At 38.1% G+C, this 26,709-nt stretch overlaps 1 protein-coding gene across 1 annotated transcript in view; it reads right to left on the minus strand.

The window, feature by feature from the left end:
- ACTR3 (actin related protein 3) overlaps positions 1 to 17,223 on the minus strand; it is a 55,931-nt gene extending 38,708 nt beyond the window's left edge. The window contains exon 1 of the mRNA XM_023622805.2: positions 16,800 to 17,223. Within this exon, the coding sequence (XP_023478573.1) occupies positions 16,800 to 16,843 (44 nt within the window). The 5' untranslated portion in view covers positions 16,844 to 17,223. The remainder of the gene's footprint in view (positions 1 to 16,799) is intronic.
- Between the last annotated feature and the right edge of the window lie 9,486 nt (positions 17,224 to 26,709).

Genomic DNA, 26,709 nt, shown 5'->3' on the forward strand with positions numbered 1-26,709 from the left:
TTAAGTTGGACCTTTAGCTTATACCACATACAAAATTTAACTCAAAATGGATCAAAGACCTACAATAGGAGCTAAAACTACAAAACTCAAAAGGAAATATAGGAAAAAAGCTTTATGACTGGATTTAGCAATGATTTCCTGGAAGTAACACTAAAAGCACAGCTAACAACAAAAAAAAATAAAGTGGACACCATGAAAATCAGTAACTTTTGTGCACCAAAGGAAACTATCAGTAGAGTGTAAAGGCAACCCACAGAATGGGAGAAAATACTTGCAAATCAGAAGAGGTTAACATCCAGAATATATAAAGAACTCCTAAAACTCAACAACAAAACAAACAACCCAATTAAAAAACAGGCAAAGCACCAGAGTAAACATTTCTCCAATGAGATACCACTTCACAACCATTAGGATGGCCATTGGCAAAAAAAAAAAAAAAAAAACCCAGAAAATAACAAATGTAGGTGAGGATGTGGAGAAATTGGAACCCTTGCACATTACTGGTAGGAATGTTAAATAGTGCAGCTGCTGTGGAAGACAATATGGCAATTCCTCAAAAAATTAAACGGAATTACCACATGATCCAGCAGCAATACTATTTTGGGTATATACCAAAAAGAATTGAAAGCAGGGACTTGAACAGATATTTGTCTACCAATGTTCACAGCAACATTATGCATAACAGCCAAAAGGTGGAAGAAACTCAAGTGTCCATTGACAGATGAATGGATAAACAAATGTGATACATATATACAATCGAATACTATCCTTAAAAAGGAAGGAAATTCTAATACACGCTACAACATGGTGGAACCTTGACGACATAATGCTAAGTGAAATAAGCTCATCACAAAAGGTCACACATTATTATGATTCCACTTACATAAGGTACCTAGAATAGTTAAATTCTAGAGCTAGAAAGTAGGATGGTGGTTACCAGAGATGGGGGTGTGGTGGAGGTTACTGTTTGATGAGTACAGAGTTTCAGTTTGGTGGTGATAGTTGCATTAACAATGTGAACGTAACGAATGCCACTACACTGTACACTTAAAAAAGTTAAAATAGTCAATTTTATGTTGTGTGTATTTCACCACAATAAAAAAACAACCTATTTAAACTTGGGAGCCAAAAGAAAAATGACCAACAGAGCAAAATTTTTACACCAAAAATTACCTAGAAGGTGATGACAACAAGGGAAGGAAATAAAAAGGAAAGAAGTGAGGAAAGGAAGAAGGAAAGGCAAAAGACATTAACCATTCAAAGAAAAAGAGAAAGAAATGGCTATAAATAAAAAGATGCTCTACTTCATGGGATTAAAAAAACGAAAATTAAAAGTACACTAAGGCAACTTTCACACATTCCTAGTTGGAACACAAAATGATACAGCCACTTTGGAAACCACCTAAACATTCACTTTCCATATGATCCAGCAATTCTACTTCTAGGTATACACCCAAGAAAAATAAAAACGTGTTCACACAACAGCACTGTTCATAATGGCCCCAAAGTGGATGTAAAACAAATGTTCATCAACAACAGACTAAATAAACAAGAGTGGTATATTCATACAAACCAAAATTATTCCACATATGAAGAATCAGGAAAATGTAACCCATTCTCCAAGGAAAAGACATTCAACAGAAGAGAAAATGACCCAAATGATGGAATTATCAGATAAAGACTTGAAAGCAACTGCCACTATCTCAATGAAGAAAAATACACTGGTAATGACTAATAACATAGCAAGTATCACCAAAAACTCTAAAACTATAAAGAGAACAAATAGAAATTCTAGAACTGAAAAATGCAATAACATATAAAAAAATCACTGGATGAGGTAAACAGCAGAATAGAGGTGACAGAGGAAATAATCAGTGAACTTGAAGGCAGCTCAGTAGAAACTATCCAATCTGAAAAGAGAGAGGAAAAAACTTTAAAAAGAGACACAAAGAGAAAAGAATAGAGCTTCAGAGACTTGGGAGACAATATGAAAAAGGTGACATATTGAAGTCCCAGAAGAAGAGAGGGTAGTAAAAATCTTTTCTGAAGGAATAATGACCGAAAACTTTCCCAATTTAGTGAAAGACAGAAATTTATGGATTAAAGAGGCCAAGAAAACCCAATGAGAATAAATACGAAGAAAACCATACCTAAGCACCTTATAATCAAACTACTGAAAATCAAAGATAAAGAAAAAAATCTTGAAAGAAGCCAGAGAAAAATGGCTCATTAACAGGAAACAGAAATTCAAATTACTACCACCTTCTCATGAGAAACTAGAGGCCAGAAGACAGTGGAATAACATTTTTAAAATCTGAAGGAACAAAAATATCCTTCAACAATAAAAGTGAAATAAAGACATTTTTCAGATTAAAAAAAACTTACTGCCATCAAACCTGCATCAAGCCTAAAGAAAGTTCTTCAGGCTGAGAGGAAACGATATCAGAGAGAAACTGAGGTATTAATGAAGAACATCAGAAATGGTAAACAGCTAGGTAAATGTAAAAGACTTTTTTCTACTTAATTTTTAACCTACTTATGACTATATAAAGCAAAAGTCATATTATCGTGTAAGGTTATAATGTATGCAGATGTAATAGCTATGACAACTATAGCATAAAAGGACAGTGAGGTGGGGAGAGCAGGAAAGAGAGTTAATAGATCTACAGAGACGCAAGGTTTCTACTCTTCACATAAAGTTTTAAATTATTAACTCAAAGTAAACGGTGAGTAGTAACTTTTCTTAAAGACGTATACTGTAATCCCTAAAGCAATCACTAAAAAAATACAGAGGTACACTTAAAAGGCCAAAAGGTAAATTAAAATGGAATTCTAAAAAAATATTCAAATAATGCAAAAGATAGAAAGAGAAGAACAAAGAGAACACATTTTTAAAAATAAATAACAAATGCTAACCATATTCAATGAATCAAAGAAGAAATCAGATGTGAAATTAGAAAATACTTCAAGTTGATTAAAAGTGAAAATAAAAAGCTTCAAAATTTGTGGGATGAAGCTAAAGCAGTGCTTAGAGATATTTACAACTTTAAGTGCTTATGTCACAAAAAAATAGAAAGGTCTAAAACGAATGCCCTAATATTCCACTTAAGAAGCTAGAAAAAGGAAACCAAAGTAAGCCCAAACTAAATAGAAGAAAGTAAATGGTAAACAGAAGAGCAGAAATCAGGTTAATAGAAAACAAACAGAGAAAATTAACAAGCTAAAATTTTAGCTGGTTCTTTCAAAAGGTCAGCTATGCCAATCAAAGAAAATAGTACAGAAACAGCCAATAGAAGGACTTCATCTAGCTATTTCTTTTTGGGGTGATGAATATGTCATAAGTTGATTATGGATATGGTTGTACAACCTTGAGAATATACTAAAAATCTGTCAATTGTACAGTTTAAAAGGGTAAATTTTATTATATGTGAATGATATCTCAAGCGCTGTCTAAAATAGAATAAAATAAAATAAAATACTACAAACTAACACTGCGTAAATTTAACTTTTATCAATCTTCTGCTTAATGAGCTACACAATCTACTGCCCATCAAATCAACTCCTAACCATTGCGCACCATTTAAAGTCCTTCTGAGGGGCTGGCCCCGTGGCCGAGTGATTAACCTCGCGCGCTCCGCTGCAGGCGGCCCAGTGTTTCGTTGGTTCGAATCCTGGGCACAGACACGGCACTGCTCATCGAACCACACTAAGGCAGTGTCCCACATGCCACAACTAGAAGGACCCACAACCAAGAATATACAACTATGTACGGGGGGGCTTTGGGGAGAAAAAAGAAAAAATAAAATCTTTAAAAAATAAATAAATAAAAAATAAAGTCCTTCTGGAATAAGGCAGGATATAAATAAATAAAAGAAACTACTTGCTGTCCCACAGCTCCCAATAGAATACCTCAATTCCAGGTAGGGCAACTCCTAACTGATCCCTCCCTCAAATATTTCTAAACTCCTTCCTACCTTCCCTTCATCAATAAAATATTTACCACAGATTATTAAATACTATGCGTATTTAATACGAGGGTGTAACTTGGAGAGAGAATGAACAAAAAAGACATCCTGCCATCAAAGAGCTTTCAATTCAGCTGACATATATTACATTGACAAAGTCTTCCCTCCCTTCCATCTATTATATCCTATTTATGCTTTTGCAAGGATTTAATCAAGTTCAGCTTCTTCATAAACCATCCTCCAGCTACTACAGCCTTTATTAATCTCCCAAAACAATTAAACACTAACGTGCCACCTTTATCACACGTATATTAGTTTCATCTCTGGAACTTAACTGTAACCCTGAAGTATAAAACCACGTCCTAGCTTTCTGTACATACCATAGTGTTCAGCATAGAATTGAGAACATTGCAACAGTGAAATAAGTGATTGATTACTTTCAATACTCTTATATAATAACTACAGCTGCCATTAATTGTTTATTTTGTTACTGTTACCGCCGTCAAGTCAATTCCGACTCCCAGCAACTCTGTGTACAACCCAGAACAGAACCCTGCTCCGTCTTTCTGTACCATCTTCTCACCTCCCAGTGCTATATCAGACAATGCTCTGCTGCTATTCATAGGGTTTTGATGGCAATTTTTTCAGGAAGTGGGTGGCCAGGTCCTTCTTCCTAATCCATCATAGTCTGGAAGCTTCACTGAAACCTGTCTACCATAGTTGACTCCGCTAGAATTTGAAATACCAGTGGCATAGCTTTCAGCATCAGAGCAATAGGCAGCCGCTACAGTATGACAATGGAGAGATGGGTGATATGGTTCCCTGACTGGAAACAAACCCGGACCATGGTGGTGAGAGTGCCAAATCTTAACCACTAGACCATCAGGGCTGGCTAAGTGTTTATTATAGTCAATTATTTTGCTACGCACTTTATATGCTCTCCAACCTTTATTGTAACCCTACAAAATGGATGTTCTATCTCTGTTTAAATATTCAGAAACTACAGCTCAGAGAAGAAACCACTTCAAAGAAATAGTAAATCTAGAACTCCCGTATCTACCAGCCTCCAAAGTCAATGTTCTGTTGTAACTTAACTGGTGAGTGGTTATATCCAAAATAAAACCAGAGAATGAACTAACAGTATAGTTTATCATGCTAGCTATGTGATCTTTGGCAAGTAATTTACACTTTCTGTGTCACAATTTCATCTGTAAAAGAGTAACAGTACCTATCTCATAAGGTTAGGTATCAAGGGAATTAATAGATATAAAGCAATTAGAACAGTGCTTGGCACATAGTATCTACTATAGAACTGTTGGCTATTACTTTTAGCATCACAAATCACCATAATGAAGTCATCAAACATACTTTCTACTCTCATAAGCCTGGTTTATGATAGATTATGGCTTCATACTACCTAAAACATAAATACCAAAGTTAGCGCAGAATTCAAGGAGTTCCAAACCTCCATAATCCAGCTACAACATATCTTTTTAATTTACTTCAACTCAAGAAGCACTTACAGAGTACCCACCATCTATCAGACACTTTCTCTACTCCCTTGTACCATATCAAACATTTCACTACTCTCTCCCAATTAAACATCATACTTCCTGGTAACACATCATACCTAACAAATTCAAATTCCACCTTTACTTTCCTCACCTCACTTTGTTTCCTCCCACTGTTCTCTCACATTGTACGCTAGTCTTATTTCTGCCTATCGATACTTTACCCATCCTTAGAGGCCTATTTCAGGTATTATCTCTACCAGGAAGTCTTTCTTCATTTTCCCTCGAAAACGTAAATTTTCCTTTACCTATGATTCATAAAAGTTTCATTTATACCTGTCTAAGCATTTAGCATACTGTCATAATTATTTGTGTACATAGAAGCTTGCTAAAAGCAGGCACCATTTTATGTTTATCTTTATATTCCTCACAAGTATTGCACATCCATTTGCACAGATGATGCTTACTAATATTTACTGAAGACCAATTTCTTCAACGATAAGCAAACTGGGTGCATAAGCTATCTCCTCCCTTCCTAGTTTTTTTATTCATATATATGGCCCAGTATCTTCTGGAAAAAAAAAAAAAAGAGTGCAGCTCGAATTCTTTAAATTATAATTCTGGTTTACAAAAAAAATCCTTAAAGAAAGAGCCACTGCATTATCAAGTATGTCCTATTTTTCCAAAATATTTTAATCCCACAATTACTAGACTATTATACTTCTGTTCTAATGAAAAATCCCATATTATTCACACCATCATCAATTATTCTTTAAAAAAAAAAACCTGCTGTTTCACATGTTTAGATTCAACACTGCGTGAAACTCACAAGTTTTTGCCCTTCGGAAAAGAATGCGTTATTCAAACTGCTAGCTAGTAACGGATCAAGCAGTTATCAACACGAAATAAGGAATTTAAGGCAACATAAACAAAAAGGGGCAACATACTTTCCCATCCCCATCTTTTCCCACACAGTGGACACTCATTTGTTCTGCCAGAATCAAATCTCTATTCCTATTCTGAGAGTCCCACCAATGATTAAGTCTTGGCAGGAGGCAAAATTCCACATCACCTTACACAAGGTGAGTACACTGACCCATCCCACTCCTGTGAGCTACTATACATCACACGATCTAGGTCTAGCCATTTTGAACTTAGGTCAGAACTTTGAATCTTGACTTAATAACTACAAGATGAAGTGGTGGCTTAGAATTCATATTGCTTGTGTCTAGTTGCAGGCTCCTGCAGACTTCCTGCAGCATGACTTTAGTGACAGACTTGCTACCCGGCCTCCCTGTTTCTTTGCTTTTCTGAGCCTGGTTCTCCAGCCTTCCTGTTAATTTTGTGATCTACACAAATTTTGCTTATATCAGCTAGAATTATTCTGTTGTGTGCACCCAAGATTTCTCACTGATATAGCCACAAGTTACATGTCTCTCATTGCTACTTCTCACAGTCTTCATAGCACTTTTAAATCCTACTGCACATTTTTTTAAAAAGTCAAGTTTTGCTTTGTTTTTTAAATAACTTTCCTAACAGCAAGACAACTTGAAACAAGCAAGGGAGGTCCCTTTGAAAGGCATTTTGGAAGCAATAAAATTCTCAACTAGTCTTTTATACAAATCACAAATTAACTAAGAAAAGACAGAAAAAAAGCCGAAAAAAGTCTTTTTCCTTTGCTCTGTTACCTCGACCTTTGTAGATTATTACGAAGCAAAATTTTAAAATAAACACTTTCAAACAGAAAACATGCAAGCTTTTACTAACACTCTGTGTGCTTTTTTAGATAAAATTCATCCAAATTCATCATATACTCCAGAGATAATCTCTTTAATTCTACGTTAGAAAAAAAAAAAAAAAACTACTTTCTGGTGACCCATATGCTTCCCTTAATCTATTTGTTATGTTCAGAGTCAAATACCAAATATTAACTCCTCTGAACCTAACGTAAAAATTTCTTTTTTATAGTCCTATATTCCTAAGTTCTTCTTATTCTTAAATTCAAGAGTTTACACAACTAGAAGGACCCACAACTAAAAATACACAACTATGCACCGGGGAGCTTTGGGGAAAAAAACGAAAAAAATTAAAAATTAAAATTAAAAAATTAAAAATTAAAAAAAGTTCAAGAGTTTCATTTCTGTGTTTTATGCAGTCATTAATGAGAAATTACTTTTTTAATGCATCAATTATTAATTCTGAAGTTGCAGCTTCAGAAATACGTATACCTTCATTTTCAAGTTATATGTAATTAAACATCATTTCCTTAATTGAGTTGTCCTGAATTAACCAGCAACTATCAGCTTTACCACGTTAGATACAATATATGTCCTTGCAATATGCAAATGGATAATAAATAATCCTCTCATTTAACTTGCATATGTTTCAGGTTAATCAGCTCAATGAACTGATCACTAAGACCTCCCTATGTATTTCATAATTGTACTAAAAATTAGTGGTTCTAAAAATAGATTTTTTAAATATGTATATGTAAATTTGAATACTACAAAAACTGGGTTGACAGTTTAACCACCCTTGTTGAATATAACCCAACTGGGGGCTTTATACAGTGGGCTCTGGAATTAAGAGTGTCTCAGGGCTCAAATTCTACATCTACTAACTTAACTGTATCCACTGTAAGCAAGTTACTTAAGCTCTCTATACCTCAGTTTCCTCATCTTTAAAATGGTAATTATACAACAGTAACCACTTGACAGGGTTTCTGAAAAGGTTATAAATAATTATCTCAAAAACAAAACTCTTTTAGAGTGCCTTGAAATGGGTTGTACACATCCCATGTAATAAGTCTTTGACTGAAATTCAGTAACTAAAATATATCTAAGATTTAAATCTCTGAAACAATAAAAAAAGTATATTTCTTCAAAAAGAGCATTTTATGCAAATAGTTTCTGAACTTGGTTTAAAATGTCATGTTGGAGAACATAAAATTACAGTTTTTCATTTGTGCCATATAGCATGCATTTGTATTACAAGAGAAACACTAAAGAATTCTGATGCATGTGTTGCACCAGGCCTCAACCAACACTACTTTAACATAAATAACATACATTATGTTATTTCAACTACTATAACTCATAAATGTGAACTCCTAAGAAAACTTAAGAGAATTCAAGAATGCTATCAATTAATAACTAGGAATACTCCTGAAAGACATTTCTCAACTCTGGACTTCTGTTTTATTTGTGAGTAAACAGCAGATCAAATTATTTCTTAAAGTCTTTTTCAGCTCCATAATTCTGTGAGTCATTAGCCATCTCCCTTAATTTACTAACTTAAGTTTCACAAGTACACATTACATGCTATTTTTGTAGCCTTGAAGTAACCAAATTTTTTAAATGCTTATAGCAGAGGAAAAGCGCACTGTATCTAATTATATTAAGCTCTAAAACTTTAAGTAAGCAAATGTGTTTTGTCAGGTTAATACTAAAAATAGTTTATATTTTTACATATTTTCAAAACCAACACTAAACTGTAAGGTGTTTTGCACCATAATTTGCCTTTTTAAGACTTTTATCCTCTTTGTACCAACCCTTCATTCATACTAAATATTGTAACTGAAAAAGTCTTAAAGATACCCTTCTCAAAAACACTGCATTTCCACAAAGGGCAAGAAGCCTTAAAGGAGAGAATGTTTAAAGATGGAATGTTCAGTATCAGAAGAGATAAAGAAGATATTCTTTTGAGGTGGGTTTTATCGGTAGAAAGGACAGAGGAGTAGAAGGGAAAAAGAATACATATGACACACAAATTCAAGACTGTTCCTTTCCTGTTTGCAAGGAGTATGTAAGAATGACTTGAGTTTAAATCAATAGTCTGGAACGGTTTTGAAAAAAATTTTGAAAGAAAATTACTAAAATTCCACGAAATGGTCCTTTGGAAAAAGGAGGACGTTATTTACCCTTTTGCTCTGGTTTAAATAAGTTATGTACATATCTTTTATATATTTTATAACATAAAGGCTCACATAAAGATATAAAACAACTAGCACACAAAGTAATCATTATCCTATTTTGACAAACCAAATTTAAAACATTAATCCAATAACATCACCTTATCTTGCACCGTTACTTAATAATTCATTAATTTATAAGTGCTCGGTAAGCTATAAAGCATGTTAATGTAGTGTTATTATTACTTAACTGCTTTGCTCTTGCCTCTTTATGCCAGTGGCTACTACAGATCAGTAGTGTCATAAAAGAGGCTACAAGTTGCAATAGAATTACAGGTAAGCATTCAAATGCCTTTATTATAGGGGAATTTTGCTTCAGAAAACATACTGCTTGAAGCTACATTTTAACCATTCTACACTTCTGCCCCTAGTCCAAGCAGTTAGTTGTTTCCACATGTTGGAGGGGAGGAGGAGCATGCTGGACCAGAAGGAATACTGTGGAGGGAAATTTAGCCCTACCTCTCCTACAGATTTTCTCTTAAAGAAGTGGGATGAGACAGGAGATTGGCTGTCAGCATAGCTGACCACTCACCACTTCAAGCCACGTGATGCTCAAGAATCCAGATCACATATCCAAGACTTTTTTAAACAAGGAACATTAATATTCAATCTTTTTGTTTTCTCTTTAAATTGTCATTTTATTAGCTTCAATTTGTAAATTATAATGATGATTGCCAAATTTCCACTTTCATTCCTACACTTCCTGTATTTTTAACTTCCTCTAGAACATTTCCAATTACAGATCATCATTCCATATTCAATAACAAACTTCAATTCTACTCAGCTTCTTAAAACCAACTCCCTTACCATCCCACTCAAACTCACAATCTTGAAATCTTCATTGATGCCTATTTACAATCCACTAGAATCAATTGCCAAGTCCTAACTATACCTCCAACTCTTAAATCAGCAAAAAACACTTTGTGCAAAGAACTGTGGTAGGCAAAGCACTGCAGGAGATAAGAAAATAAGCCTAAGACACTGTGTTCCTTCCCCTAAGAACTTCAATTCAATAAAAAATGGAGCTAACTGACAATTATAATAATTACAATGTACTGAGCTCTTACTATGTGCCAAGTACTGTGCTGAACCATTTTCACGCATCATCTGAAACAAAACACTCATAAGGTAGTTACTATGATCTCCAAATGGCAGATGGGAAAAATAAGACAGGCAGAGTTTGAAATGTACGCGGTCATACAGCTAATAAATGGTACAGCTTGAAATCAAAAACATCTCTGACTATAAAGCTTTTGCTGACCATAAATAAACAATAAAAACAATGTAATTGCCAGAAGAAAGGTACAAACAAAACAAAAGAAGCAACCATTCCCAAATTTATGTCTTCTGCTCCATTCCCACTGCCAATACTGTATTTCAGAATTTCCGCAAAGGGTGCCGAGAGGGCTGCTTAATCGTCTAGGAAGCCCATTTAAATGACTATTCCCAGGCCCAACCCTTGAGATTCTGAGTCACTGGGTACAGAGTGTTTCTGATGTAGTTTTTTTAAACCACACCCCTAATTCCTGTTTGTTAATTCATTCATTCATTCAACAAAGATCTGGGTTTTTACTACACTCCAGGTCCCATTACTTCATCCCAAACACCTCTTCTACATTTGATCCTACACCAAGTACTGTCTGCAAGTATTCTAAAAGTCCTATTTTCAACACTTCACTCCTCTACTAGAGGATTTTTATTCTCTATCAAGTAAAATTATTGTGGATCAAAGCTTTGGTGACATATAATGAACACCTGGTACACAGTAAGTGCTCAATAAATGTCAGTTCCTTTTCACATTACATAACCTGGATCTGCATTATGTTATTAGCTAGTCCTCCATTCATAAGGTAGAGAGTGGTGCAACACATACTAAGAGGGCTAAACACAAGACTCAGCTACCCCCTTTCTGCTGGATATGCTTTTCCTTCCCCTGCTCTACCCAAATCCTTAAAAGGAGACCTCATAGCCTACCTTCACTAAAACTTCCTCAGCTCTTCCTGACCACAATCATCTTTCTTTCCTTACAACCTACAGAACTGCTATGACTGGAGGAAAAGCACATATCTTAACATTTGATTAAATGCAGTCTTCTATCATCTTAATTTTTTTTTTTTTTTCAGGAAGATTAGCCCTGAGCTAACTGCCACCAATCCTCCTCTTTTTGCTGAGGAAGGCTGGCCCTGAGTTAACACCCATGCCCCTCTTCCTCTACTTTATATGTGGGACACCTGCCACAGCATGGCTTGCCAAGCGGTGCCATGTCCTCACCCGGGATCCGAACCGGCAAACCCCAGGCCGCCAAAGCAGAACATGTGCAGTTAACTGGTGAGCCACTGGGCTGGCCCACACTCTCTTAATTTTTTTTAATGATTTTTAGCTCATCTCACTAAGATTCTTGAGAGCAGATTGTATTATACATTTTCATTATAACTCCAAGTGCACCTGGCCTGCTGCTAAGTATACGGTAAGCCTTGATTTGACACTACTGCTTATTTTACCTGTGCAACTAATCCTTAAGTTACTAACACCTCTTTCTGCCTTTATAACATCATATATGAATTCTCTCAAAAATATCTAAATGATTCAAAATTGTAAAAGGCTGAGGCTGGCCTGGTGGCATAGTGGTTAAGTTTGCACACTCTGCTTCGGTGGCCTGGTGTTCACAGATTTGGATCCCAGGCACGGACATATACACCACTCATCAAGCCATGCTGTGGAAACGTCCTACACACAAAACAGAGGAAGACTTGCAGAAATGTTAGCTCAAGGACAATCTTCTTCAAGCAAAAAAAAAGAGGAAGACTGGCAGAGAGGTTAGCTCATGGCCATTCTTCTTCACCAAAAAAAAAAAAAAAAAAAGTTAAATGCTCATTCTTTATGTAGGGAGACTACTTATTATATAGTGTAGTGGCTCGACCACACTTACTTGCTACAATACCTTAGGCAGGTAGTTTAACTTCTCTAAACCTAAATTTTCCTGTCTCAAAATGGACATAATACTTCTCGGGTTGATATGAAAAGTAAATGAGATATTATAAACCATTTAGCATAGAGCCTGACACATAATTCTTGAGAAACGTTAGCTGTTAGTATTTCCTAATAAACAAACTCTAGAGAGTAAATGTTTTCTAGAGATTAAATTTAAGCATAGTGACAAGGAAATAAGACTAGGAATTCACATATCTAGAAAAAAAATTTAAATCAAATCAGAAAGATCTGCACAGAAAAGTGTCTCTAAATAATTAAATTAAATGCATAAGCCTAGAATTTTTCAATAAGATTACTTTAAACAAGAATAAACAGCATTAACCTTATTAATAAAAATAAAGCAACATCCATAGTTCTGAAAAGGGGTTCAGGACTCCGCATGATGCAACAGAAAAAACATAGTGTTTTTGTATTTAGAAAAACTTAAGTCCAAATAGCAATTCTCATCATCTGCTAACTACATGACATTAAAAAAGTAATTTAAATTCTCTAATCCTGTTTTCTCACTTGTAAAATGAGGTAAAAATAGCTGTCACCAGATCAAACAAGATAAGGTGGTAAAAACCCTGGCCAACAGGTCCTCCACTAATGGATCTTTCCCTTCGGTGCTTAAAAATAAAATTTCTGAACTGTGTTTTACAATAAGGCTGGAAAGTTTATTAGATAAAATATATAGGCAATCCAAAGTCAACATTTCAACACAAAATTGGCAGGCAGGAAAAGAGATTGGCAGGAAGGAAAGGAGAGAGAGATTTTAGGTAAGTCTAAGAATCTGACTTCTCGACAGGACCATGTGTGTTACACTTACTTCAAACAGTAGGCAAAATGTGACCCATGAAGGAATGAGAATTTTAATAAATGGTTTTGGTAACAACAACATACTGTGAATGTTTCTGCCCTTGGAGATGGCCAAAAAAATAGCATTATTAAATATTATATATAGAATTCCTGTAAGAAACATGAACTTCCCACTTACGTTTTCCACCACCCACTCAGCTCTTCCCCACTGCTCTCAAACAAGATCATCCTATCTGTACTAATTGCTAGAATGTGGCCACTGGATGAAGAAAATAAGCTCCTCATCCACTGACTCCAACAAAATATTTATGTTTACATTTTAAGACTGCTAATAAGTTTAAGTCAATTAGAGAAATTCCTTAATTTATTCTAGATCTGAAGATATCCAAGAATTCTACAATAAAGCTATTAATCTCTGCTAACATATCAGTGGAAATAACTTACCAATGCAGTATTTATGAGGGGGGAAAAAGACGTAAAGAAAAAGGAAATTTCACAATGCAAAGCTCTGTAACCAAGCTACAACATAATAAAAGTAAAAATGAGGAGTTCCTTTATCTGGTTTGAATGTTGAAGAAATCTGAGTGAAAACATGCAGAAAATAACAGGATAATCTTAACTTTGCAAGTGTCAGAATGTTTTAAAAAATGCTTCTTTAAAAAATTGTTTTCCTCACCGCTGGTAGCAGGTTTGAGTTGATAATTTAGTTCTTAAGCAACCAGCTCCATCAATGAGAATCTCTGTGTCAAATTTTATTCTACAGTACTATTCCAATACAGACCAAAAAAGCGTGTAGATATGGTATCAATATGAAAAAAGTATTTCTTTCTAAATTCTTTTCAAAAGGAGTTACTTTTTTATGATCTGAGCTTAGGTGATTCTTTATCTCCTGTTGAGATAAAGGATCTTTGCGGGAGGATCTCTAATTTTACGTTAAGCTTCATGTTTCCTAACACTTACAGCTTTTCTTATCTAAGACTAACAAGTTTCACAGATGGCCACTTTTTTCAGTCACCTCTCCCTAACTTAAATAATGAAATGCAATAAGCAACCTGATTCAGGTGATAATTTTTCACTTACATTAAGTGGGTAATTGTAATTAGACTGAAGAGACAATGCATTCTCTAAAGCACAAAGGAACACACAAATTATAGGTGCAGTTTGCATATGGGGACCACAGTATTCTGGAACATAAAACTCCCTATTAACGCCTTACTTAGAGATGCTTGTCAAAGGCCCAATTTCAATGAGCTATCCTCTATGTGCTAGCAAAGCTGAAGGTGTAACTTTTCAGGAGTGGCATTAATAGGCAACAAGAAAGACCAAAAAGCCTTTTGAAGACCAAAAAATGGATCTCTACAGGTGGAATTTCAGATTGTGACAGATGGTAAAAGAAAGTGAGGGAGGCAATGGGGAATCCTAATCAGTTCCATGCAAATCAGAATGAGTGTCCAGTTAACAACCTCTCTGTGAAATAAAACTACTGTAATAATGTAAAATGTAGTAACTGAAATATCAAAACAACAATATCCTAAGTATAGACAGAACCCTCTCCCCACACCTCCTGATCACTCAGCATGTGTTTTAAATTCAAGGTTGCCCTATCGAAGAGGTCACTTAAGGACAGTTAACCTCAATGAAATGTCTAGTATACTAACTCAAAAATAATCAAAACTGTATTTCAAAAGGGGAAAAATGAAAAGAGAAAAAGTAACGTCCTGCTTAAGATGTTACTATGCTATTTATTAGAGCAAGAATTATCTACACTAATTTTATTGAAACCCAGTAATTTCTAAAGCATAAATATTAATTATGCAGCAGTATTTTTCACTTTAACAAAACACACTTGAAAATTCCTTCTCAAGCCAAATCTAACTTAAAAACTCACTCTAAACATAAAACTACTCATCAGTTAAACTAAGAAGGAAGAGGGGAAAAAAAATACCAGTTCAGAGAAATGAGACTGGTTCAAGAAAAAAATAACTTTAATGAGCTGTCCATCAAAAAAAACAAAAAAAATCAAAGTTCCAATGCTAAAGTAGGCTGGTGTTTTCCAAGGTAAAATATTAATAAATCGGTTGCTTCCCTAAACATGGCTGGGATTTTAGAAACTGCCACACTAGGATAAAGTTATGAGAATGAAGATTAGGGAAATTTCACAGAGAGCAAATAGAGTGAAGAGCATACCATCCTTTAAGTAACAACAGTTTGCTGAATAACTTTAAAAGAGGGGAAAAAATGGCTGGCAATCCAGCTGTCACAATCATCCCCTGCCCCCCAAAATTGGAGTATTTTGTATGTAATTAGAGATGTAATAATGTATCAGCACACGACACAGACACACAAAACACTTCCAATGTTGTAACATAAAGCAGCCATTCTACATTAAAATATCCATAGTATTTTCTACTTAAGTACAAAGTGTAACTCCCTAAAATGCCTATTAATACAAAAGGAACAAGCACTTTAACGCCATTCTACTTTTTACCCTACAGATCTATGATAAACAACAACTTGAAAAGCAAGCACATCCCCTTCTAACTCTATACCTTCCTTCTCGCGGTAAGATACCGTCAGAGAATGAACGTGTACAACTTACATTCGTTTATTATCCTGGCTGCTTCCCTCCCTCCCTCCCTCCCTGTGGAACACAAATAAGCATTTTTAAGTTCACTTAAATTGATACCCAGCCCCAGTAACTCAGTCTATTTGAAATCTGCTTAATTTTGAAAGTTCTAATAAGAAGTGTTCAGGTTGGAAACGAAAAACTACCTTATAAGGGTATAAAAGACTGAAAGCAGGAAGCGGCTTTGACAAAACTAAGGAAGTTGCAGCGCGCTTGCTCACTGGGGGACTTTTTTGAGGCAGGAGAACTAACACATGACATCTTTCTCTCTCAAACTAAAATGTGACTTGTTTCACCGGTAAAAACGCAGTGGGAGCTGGAAAACACCGGGAGTCAGAAAGGAAGAGGAGGTGGGTGGTCAGTCGCAAGCCCCGACCTAGGTTCCCATTTTCGGAGTCCGAGTCTCCCCTTTCCCCACCCACACCCTGGGCAGAGTGTTGTCACAGCAATCTTGCAAAGCCTACAAGGAGAGAGCGCTTCTCTTTTCTCGTTCCTCTGCCAGGCCCGTCCCTGAGCGCGCGATGCCCCCAGTCCCCAAACCCAGGGGCAGGAAGGGGCGCGGAGGAAAAGGAGAGCCGGGTGCCCCGGCCGCCGTGACCACCCCAGCGTGCCCGCCGGCCCCCGGCAGGCGACCGTCCCCGCATCTCCTGGGGAGGCGCAGCCCACCGCGGGGGTAAGGGCCCGGAGGGCCCGGGGAGAAGGCGCTCCCAGGGGGTTCTCAGCCCCGCGCCCCCCTCCCCGGCCCCACAGGAGAAGCAAGAGGACAAGGGAGGCCCTGGGTCCGGGCCCCACCCCTCGCAACCCGGCCAGACGAGGAATGACACCGGCAGCGGCGGCGGCGGCACCGAGCCGCACCATTCATCTCCCGGCCTCTTCCCTTCCCCACCATTTTCCCACCTCCGCCTCAGTTTCCCCACCCCCGCCCGGCGCCCCCTTACCCCGTGCCACAGTCCACCACACAGGCCGGCAGCCGTCCCGCCATCTTCCTCCTCGCCTGCTGCTGCCGCTGCCGCCGTCTGCTCCGTGCTGCTTGGGGCCAGGGATTGGCGGCGGGAGGCAGGCGCTATCTGACCATCCACGGCCGGGCCGCCCTCTCCGTCCGGGGGGGAGCCGGGACGCCGAAGCAGCAGAGAGAAAGCAGCAGGCTCGGTCAGCCGCTACCACTTCCGCAACCCAGGCGGGCAGGCAGTCCCCGCCCTGCCCCGCCGCGGCCTCCTCCCCTCAGTTCTCCCCTCCTCCTCACTCCTGCCCCCACCCTACAACTTCTTCCCCTCACGCCGCCTTTCCCAAGGAAGCCAAGATGGCCGCCGGTGCCGACGCCCCGGCCAGGCCCGGGCCGCCAGCGCTCCCGCTTCCGCCTCCGAGCGGGAGGGGCGCGAGAGCATGCGCAGCGAGGAGCGGCTGGCGGCGCCGCTCCCCTCCCGACGCGCCAGGACTCCACTTCGGGTCTTCCCAGAGGTAGGGGCGGGGAAGTCAGCCCCGGCCTCCCATTCTCCTTTGGAAGGTGGAAAGGGCTTTTAGTTTCAATTACTTGGATGCTAGGTTGAGAAAGGGTTGGAACCGCGTCCCGCAGCCACAAATATCTTCTCCAGTGCCCCAGGGAAAACGGCCTAAGTGAAAAGGTTGTCAGCGGCACACAATCATTCTTATAACCTGCGTTGCTGCTTTTCTGTGTGGAAAAGAGCGATTATCAGGCCGAGGGTGAGCAGTCGGGGACGGATGGACAAAGGCTTGCACCGTGGCTCTTCCTCCTTTGTGCCGTGGTTTTATTCAGTTATACTTGTGCGTTGTTAAAACGTTGTTTAGATTGTAGGCCCCCCAAAAGGCAGGGCTGTGCCCACAAGGAAGGCAAACCGGGGACTATATTCTACGTAGTATACTCTACACAAACAGGCCTTTATTCAAGGCTTTTGGATGATGACAAAGAATTCCCTCCGAAGTAGTTGAAGATTCTACTATTCTGCTAGCAGGATCATACCAAGGATTAAGGACCAAAGAATTTAATTAAAAAAAGAAAAAGGTTAAAAACTGGAAAGCCTAGAGGAATGGTTTTCAGACTTAAGCGTACATCAGAATTTGTGGAAGGCTTGTTAAAACAGAGATTGCTGAGGGGCTGGCCCCGTGGCCGAGTGGTTGGGTTCGCGCGCTCCGCTGCAGGCGGCCCAGTGTTTCCTCGGTTCGAATCCTGGGCGCGGACATGGCGCTGCTCATCGGGCCTCGCTGAGGCAGCGTCCGACATGCCACAACTACAGGGACCCACAGCGAAGAATATACAACTGTGTACTGGGGGGCTTTGGGGAGAAAAAATAAAATAAAATCTTTAAAAAAAAAATTTAAAAAAAAACAGATTGCTGAGCCACACCCCTAGAGTTCTCTGATTAGGTGCTCTGGAGTGGAGCCTGGTAATTTTCGTTTCTACCAAGTTCCCAGGTCGTGATCTGGGACCCGACACGGGGAAACGAGAAGGTTAATAGCTTTCCTCTCCACCAGGCTTATCTTCTGATAAACCTCATGGATTTGCTTATATGAGGCTGAAAATAAAAATATTTTTCCTAACCAAGGATGTCTAATTCACTCCAGAAGATCACCTAGTGTGGTGTTAGGTCTACCTGGGGGATGGACTATGGGTTTTCCATTCATTTGACAGGTAAGTATTGCTCACCTGCTCTATTATGGCAGAGACTAAGCTGACCCTGAATATTCAGTAGGCACAAAATAGATAAGGTCTCTACTCTCATACAGTTTACAGTTTAGTGGAGAAACATACAAATTGTGTGAAGAGCAATGGAAAGCAGAGAGCTATGAGAAATGGGGATTACGGGTGGGAGAATGGGAGGGAGGCGGAAGATAGAGCAACCTTCTGTGACAAAGTGGCGTTCAACAGCGGAGGACTAAAGGATATAGCAAATAGGGGAAAGGGTGAGGAAGAAGGGCAGGCCTCCAGGAGGAGAGAACAGCAAGCGTCAAGACCCTGAGGTGAAGAAGAACTTGGCCTGTTCCACAAATGGAAAGAAGACCCAAGTGGTCAGAGTGAAGTAAGCCAGGGAAGAGGCAGTGGGAAGTGAAGCTGGAGAGAGAAGGAAGAATCAGACAGTGCAAGGATTTGCACACTTCTCTCAGCATCTTAAAGTTTAGCCTGAAAAACAGCTTGGAAGCCGTCAAAGAGATTTAAGCAAGGAAATGTTGTGGCTGCTTTGTAGGGAATGGATCCCACAAAGTAAACAGTGAAGCAAATGGTTTTATCACGCATTGTGTGCTGTAGTTTAGGGATAGAACTATGTGAGGAATAGCATCCAGAAGGCATCAGATATCTGTGGAGGAGACTCACTTCAGGGAATCATCATCATCGATTAGTGCCTAGCACATCCACAGCTACTCACAGGAAATAAATAAATAATCCTTGGGGAAGGCTTTCCTCAGGGATGGTCTTCCAAGAAGTCAAACAGAAGTGGTTCTTCGTTCAGATGCATAGTTTTTTTTCCCCTACATGTTAGAAGATGCTGAATGGGCATTCTTTGCTGCCTTTTCCACCCTCAGGTATTTAAGGTCATTTGGGAGGGCATTTGCCTGAAGATTGGTTCTGACAGAAAAGGGAGATGTGGCTTGGTTGGGGTAAAGTAAATGGTTGTTTCCAGCCTTTCAGGTGGTAAGGCAGGAAGGAAGGGATCCTACCAAAGGGGTCCCAAGGACAGGTGAGGTTAGGAACTTGAACAGGTCATTCAGGGAAGCCCACACTGGTCCATCCTCAAGATGGCTGCCCACACACTGGCCTTGGGTGGGTTGCCATGGAAGTTACCTCAGGGTCAGAAACTGGAATGCCCCCAGGGTCCAGGCAGGTGACGTTACAAGTGAAGAGGGCCATCAGGGAGGTATGACAATGTGGCAAGCCCACGTCCCAGCAGATGACAGTAGGAAACTGTTGCTATGCGGGAATGCAGGCCCAGGGTTGCCAGAGCCTCCCTTTTTTCGAGTATAGTTGGAAATCTGTGTTTTTATCTGTTGGTAACTAATTCTTTGAAGGTTGTATCTGACCTGTGGGCTGCCAGTTTTCAACTTTTGATTTGAAAGGCTGTTTAGCATTTACTTGTGTGTTGCATTCAAATATGAAGCTCATGTCGGCACTAGGTACTATATCTCACTTTCATGGGCATGAAGAAACCTTCAACCATAGTCTCTTTTGCATAGTCAAGATTGTCTTTGTCTGTAAAGGCTGTGACTGTTAGAAGCGTTTAGAAGCTTCTGACACTTGTTAGAAGTGTCATTTGTGCTTGTTCCTCATAATATGTCTACCCACACACTTTGCTTGCTTAAGACCTTTTCCACTTCCTGCTTGCTACATGCCAAATTGGTCAGCATCTGTACTGCTGCGGTGGCTCAGCCTTCCTCAACTGTGCAGAGCCTTCAGATGCACATCCGGCCAAAGCCTTTTTGACCACCCTGTTTGCATATGCACCCTTCCTGCTCACCCTCCTCCAAATGCAGAGAAGCTGAGGATGTCAGAGCTAGGAAAGCCTCTTAGAGATTGTCTTGTTTGATATGAAAAGGAAAGCAGTGGTGGATGAGTGTGTTTTGTTTGATTGCCCTATATCCATCCTCCCTAATAGCACCCTGATCTCCTTTTAGTTCAGGTCAACCAGGTGCTTGGTTCTTGTCAATTTCCAAGCTGGTCCCCAAACTTTCAAGCATTTGGGAGTCTTGCACTATCCTTCCAATAAATCCCCTTTTGCTTAAGTTAGTAGTTATCAGTTTCTATTACTTGCATCAAATTTAAGAACCCTAAGTGATACAGAAGCCCAGAAAAAATGTTTGTGATATTCCCACTACCTTAGAATAACCACGGAACACAGTGCAGACCAAAACCCAATTCTGACCCCTTTTCAGGACCCTTTAGCTGTAATGCCACAAACATTGTTTAATCTTGACTGATATACTAGTTACCAGTTACCATGAGATTTCCTGGATCATTCCTGTGCTTTAAGACCATTTTGGCAAATGCTCTGAATCTTAAAATGTCCAAGAAATTCACATGTCACTTAATCGCCATTATTTTAAAATGGAGAACATTATTATTTTTTAAAAAATTAACTTAGGTGCTTGCTGCAGGATGACTATTTGCAAATTAGCAGACCAATCAGTTCCACGGAGGACACTGATTAAGGCAGATAGATAAATGGTCAAAATGTCCACATAGCCTTGTGATCCGAGGGGGTGGCTGTGAACTCGGGCTTCTCCCTTCTCAAGTTGTATGATCTTAGACAACTAACTTGGTATGTAAACCGTGAACTGAATGTGGAATCAAGAGACTTGAGTATGAGCTCTTTAAATCTGTTTCTTCATCTATAAAATTGGCAGGAATAACTAACCTATAGGGTTGTTATGAAGCTTGAATTTTTTAAAAGCATATTATAAATTACAGAATGATCTTACAGACAGATCAAGAGGAATATGGTTTAGTTATAAAGCAATGACTCTTTTACTTATTACTTATACAGACTAAAATATCCAAACACTTGTCTTCCTCTTCACAGAAGTTATCTTGGGGCCTGCGTGCTTACTCTTTTAATGCTGCTATTGTGCAAAATATCTTTAGAAGGTCTCCTTCAGACTTGCCTTCAGAGCCCATGGCACATTCCTTTAAATATCTTCGTTGACCAATCTCAGCACTTTTTGGGTAGATTTGATTTTTAGAATTGGCCAAAAGCCATTTTTTCAGAGCCAAGCCAAATGAATAAAATGGCTGATCAACTAAGGCTATGTTTCATGATCAAAAGCTTTGTTGTCACTATGAAATAATATAACTAGTTTTCATAGATGACTTATGAACTGCTTCTGACCATGGTTCTAGAAAGGAAGTTCTAAGAAGATTTTGTTCAATGCCCACATGCCAGGGAAAAAATATTAGACTCATATATTTAATTTCAGTGGAAAATATATTCATATAGTGATAATATCTGTACAGTGTTTGAAACGAGGTGCAATTCTATGGGCTATCACCCTTGTCCCCCACACTGCCTGCAAAAAATGAATAAACTATTAATAGAAACATATTTATTTAAAGTTTTATATAAATTTTAATATAATTTTTATTTATTCACATAAATATAAATATTATATTTGTGTATAAACTTATATAAATATAACTCTCAATTTGAAAGAAAATAAAAGTTAGACTTCTTCTCACACATACATATCATATTACATATAAAAACAAATTCCAGATGGACTACAAATCTTCAGTGTGGAATAAAATCCAGACTACTTGTCATGGCCTGCTAAGCCTGCCTGGTTCCTTCCTTCCTCTCCAGCTTGTCTCTTCCCCTCCCCGACAAATTAGCCACATCAGCCTTCTTGCTCTTCTTCATACACACCAAGGCCATTCCCACCTTCATCTTCTCCCTGGACTTCCCGTCTAATTATTAGTTATTCATGAATCAGTTTAAATATTGCCTCCTCAGAGAAGCTTTTCCTACCCACCCAATCTGAAATAGCCTGCCTCACTCTACCATGTCACCATGTTTTAATTATCTAGTGAAATACCTCATTTATATATTGGTTTATTTGATTATTGTCTGTCTTTCCTAGCTAGAAAACATCCCCACTAGAATTTGAAGAGGGCCTGGCACATAATAAGTACTTAACAAATATTAGTTGAATGAATAAGTGAACTAATAAAAACAAGACTATAAATATTTTAGAAGAAAATTTAGGAAAATATTTGTATTATCTCAAGGTGGGGGAGACTTTCTTAAGTAGGAGTAGAAACCCATAGCCATTAATGGAAAGATTTTACTACATAAACAATTAAATTTCCATTGGCTAAAGACTTTTTTAGAAATTATAGATTAGGGCCAGCCCAGTGGCATAGCGGTTGAATTGGCGTGCTCCATTTGGCAGCCTGGGGTTCACAGGTTCAGATCCTGGGTGCAGAACTATGCACTGCTCATCAAGCTATGCTGTGGCAGGGATCCCACATATAAAGTAGAGGAAGATGGGCACAGATGTGAGTTCAGGGCCAACCTTCCTCAGCAAAAAGAAGAGAGATTGGTGGTGAATGTTAGCTCAGGGCTAATCTTCCTCAAAAAAAAAAAAAAAGAGAAATTATAGATTAGAAGAAAATATTTGCATCACCTATCACAAAGGTTAATATCTCCAGTAGTTAAAAATGATGATAAAAAGGCAAATAATCCAACAGAAACATTGGCAATGGGTATTAACACAAACTCCCTACAGAGGAAATTTAAATGGCCAATTAACATAGGAAAAGAGGCTTTTCATCACTGCTAGTAAAGGAACTACAAATTAAACATGACAGATACCATTTTTCACCCATCATTCACAACATTTAAAAGGAGAAAAGATATCCAGTGCTGATAAGTGTATAGGAAAATGGACATGCACTAAACCCTGTTCCTAAGAATGTGAATTGCTACAACCTCCTACAAAGTTAACCATCAATATCTGTTAAAACTTAAAATTTGTATATATTAGTCTTAGGAATCCCATTTTGGTGAATCCTAAAAAAATAAAAATAGTGATGTTGGAGAGAGAGAAGATTATGATCATGAAGAGTTATTTAAAAGTTTGAAGATTTAGAAATTATCCTTCATTTCAAGTTCCTTTGTGACCGGGTAAATGTCAAGTTTCTTTTAACTTAGAAGAAGGAGAGCCTGGATCTTGAGGGACGCTTGCCATCTCTTCCATGTATCTTTATTGACCTGCAGGGATTTGTAACAGAGATTGATATTTATGCTTTCTCCTTAATAACAGTACCTGGATTTTATTCAGGTGCCTATGTGCCTAGACACAAGACTGCATTTCTCAGTCTCATTTGCAGCTGAGTCCACACCAGCTGTGTGATTAAGTTAGCATCAATGAGATATAAAAGGAAGTAGCTGAGTGAAACTTCTGGAAAATATCTTTAAAGAAGACTGACTCAGTTAGGAGGAGCACCATTTTGGTTTTTGCCCTACACTTTTCTTACTGCCTGAAACACAGATAAAGTGACTAGAGCTCCTCGGCCATTGTGGATGATTAACTGATCTTGAGACTAGAAGCCAAATCCTAGGGAAGGTGGAGCAGAAAAATAGAAGGATCTCACATCACTTATGACCCTGAAGTGCCATGTAAGCCCTGGACCACCTACTTCCTGACTTATTTTACATGAGAGTAAAACACTTAGTGTTTAAGCCACTGTAATTTGACATTTCAATTATACACAGATAAATCTAACTCTAATTGATAATACCATGATATAATGTTAAATACAAAAAGCAAGTTCCTAAGTAATATCAGAAGGCTGTAAGCTCAAATGCTTATAGATGGTAAACCAGTAATACAAAAAGGTGGATTAGAAAGGTATACATAATAGGGAATGAAGAGGACCGTGTTAAATTGCAAAACCCATACTGCATCAATAATATCATTACCATGTAGGCAAGTGAATCCAGATTTTCCAGTTTTTCATGTTAAATTTCCCCGGTGTTTTGCAAACAAAACATTTTCCCCACTATATCTAGACTGCGGGCCACTAGTTTGTGACATTTGATTTGTAGTGTGATCTAATATTTGGGAAAACACCAAAAAAGGAGTAAGAGAGGGAGACAGGAAAGAAGAGTGGGCTCGTATGTATGTATATTTATATGTGGTGTAAACAGAGAGAGTATATGGAAGATTGCACGTGAAACAATGGAGACCTATAAGAAGGATGAGATTCAAGGGGGAGATTAATTTTTGTGTTAGAACTCTGTATTTTCTGTCTTGTTACAATGAATATACATTAATTTTGTTATTTAAAAAAATCTGATAAGGTAGGAAGAAAATTACTGAGAAGATACCCAAACTGGAAATCCTGTGCAAATGCCACAACATAATCATAGAAAGCTTTTAGGATAATTCAATCTGAGTGAGTTCAGTCTGTCACAGGAGCAGGTCATTAATTTAAATATTAATACCTAAAACTAGAAAATGCAGATTTGAGAGGGAAAACCCAAACTTTTTGTGGGTTGCAGTGATTTCTGTTAGGTGTTGATGACCCGGAAGTCATTTACAAACATATGCACCTGCCAGTTGAAGAAAAAGATGTTTCAGGAAATGGTACCTTGATTATTTTTTAAATAAAAGATAAAAAGAAGTACATTCTTAGTTCTTTGAAATTACAATGTGGTTCAATACATACATTGCATTTAGGTTAACATCATGGTTTTTTTTTATTAAAATTGATTCTAGTTTTAGAGCAGCTCCAATTTTTAAATATTCATTGCTTTTTTCTACTTCTTTCTCAGTCGTTACCATCCTCTTCAAAACACATATTTGAAAAATGTTCAGGCTTCTCATCTCAATCTAAAACTGTGCATTCGGTTACAGTTTGATGAAAAGAAACTGGATTGTGAATACATTTTTTTCTGACACATCTATTTTTACCCTTTGGTAAATTTGACAACCTGTGACAATTCTCGCCTCTCTGGAACAAGTCTCCCAATTATAGAAGAAGCTAACAATGATAATATGATAAATAATAAATTATTTGACTGTTTTGAGTTTGTCCAAAATGAAGTTTATCAAACTTTTTCCTCCTGCCTTCTCTCCCCACCCCCAGCCCTGACACACACCAAGCACCATCGCAGCATTTATGCCCTAGGGAATTATGGTGCTTAAATAGCAGTCAATTCCTCTAAGGTAGTGTCAGTGTTTTCTCCACAGAATAATAATTTTGTGAAACGGACTTAGTATAACTCCCTAGTTTAGCAAATGAGGAAACTGGGATACAGAGAGTTAAGAGACTTATTTAAGGTCTCACAACAAACTAGTAGAGTACTTCTACTTAAATACATCTCCAGAGATTCATAGAAGATAAAGTCTATATTGAAAATCCACACAATTCTTGTGTAATATAACAAATTCAATGCTGCTTTAAAATCCGGCATAATGGCTTATGGTCCAGACACTTGACGGCAATAAATGAGAGAAACCAAACTCCAACCAGCTTAAGAATAAAAACGAATTTTTTCTTTAGAGTGAGTGGAGCTCAAATAGGTGTAAATTCCAAGGGTTAAGCCCCAGTGTAAATTCCTAATTGGGTTCAGGCATTGCTGCATGCAAAGGCTCAAAAATATCAGAATCTGCCTCTCCTCCTCTTTAGGCTTTGCTTGCCACTGTGTAGGCTTCATTCTCAGGCAGCTTTACTCACACAGTGGCAAAAATGGCTTATGTTCTAACAGTTTATCAACCCCGGTGCAGAGAGTCCATCTTTCTCAGTGGTCTCAGTCTCATTGGCTGGCTTGGATCAGGTGTCCTTCCTGAGCACTTCGCTGTGACTCCAGTTGGCCAAGCCTAGGTCACATGCCACCTTCCATTAGTCCCCCTAAAAGAACCACATGGACAGAAAGTGAAGAAGGAGTGATCACAAAGGGAAAAATAAGTGTTTATTACTCAAGAAGAGGTAATGAATGTAAGGCAATCAAACACAAAATCCATTAAAAATCCCATTTATATTTACACTGAATTATAAACTGACACAACTATTAATTTCTTGCTTGGTAGTTGGGGGTTCATGATATGTTCATTAAAAAAAATAAAAATTAACAAAACTAAAGAAGAGAATACCATAAAAGCGGAAAAAATAGAAATACACTGAAAAATATTGACTTTGCCAAGAAAAAAAAGATGCATTGCATGTGTGTGTTTATATTGTCAGCCCATAAATGAACACAAAAGCAAATGAAAAACAAAAACGTTGGATATCTGCCAAACGTTACATTAATCTAAATGTTTAATGATTCCCTCAATCCTGCACTGAGAAAGCAATCATTATATCTTTGCAGTAGCATGTGTTTATTTTGGTTTCCATTT

Source organism: Equus caballus, chromosome 18 (genome assembly GCF_041296265.1).
Source record: "Equus caballus isolate H_3958 breed thoroughbred chromosome 18, TB-T2T, whole genome shotgun sequence".
Classification (NCBI taxonomy): domain Eukaryota; kingdom Metazoa; phylum Chordata; class Mammalia; order Perissodactyla; family Equidae; genus Equus; species Equus caballus.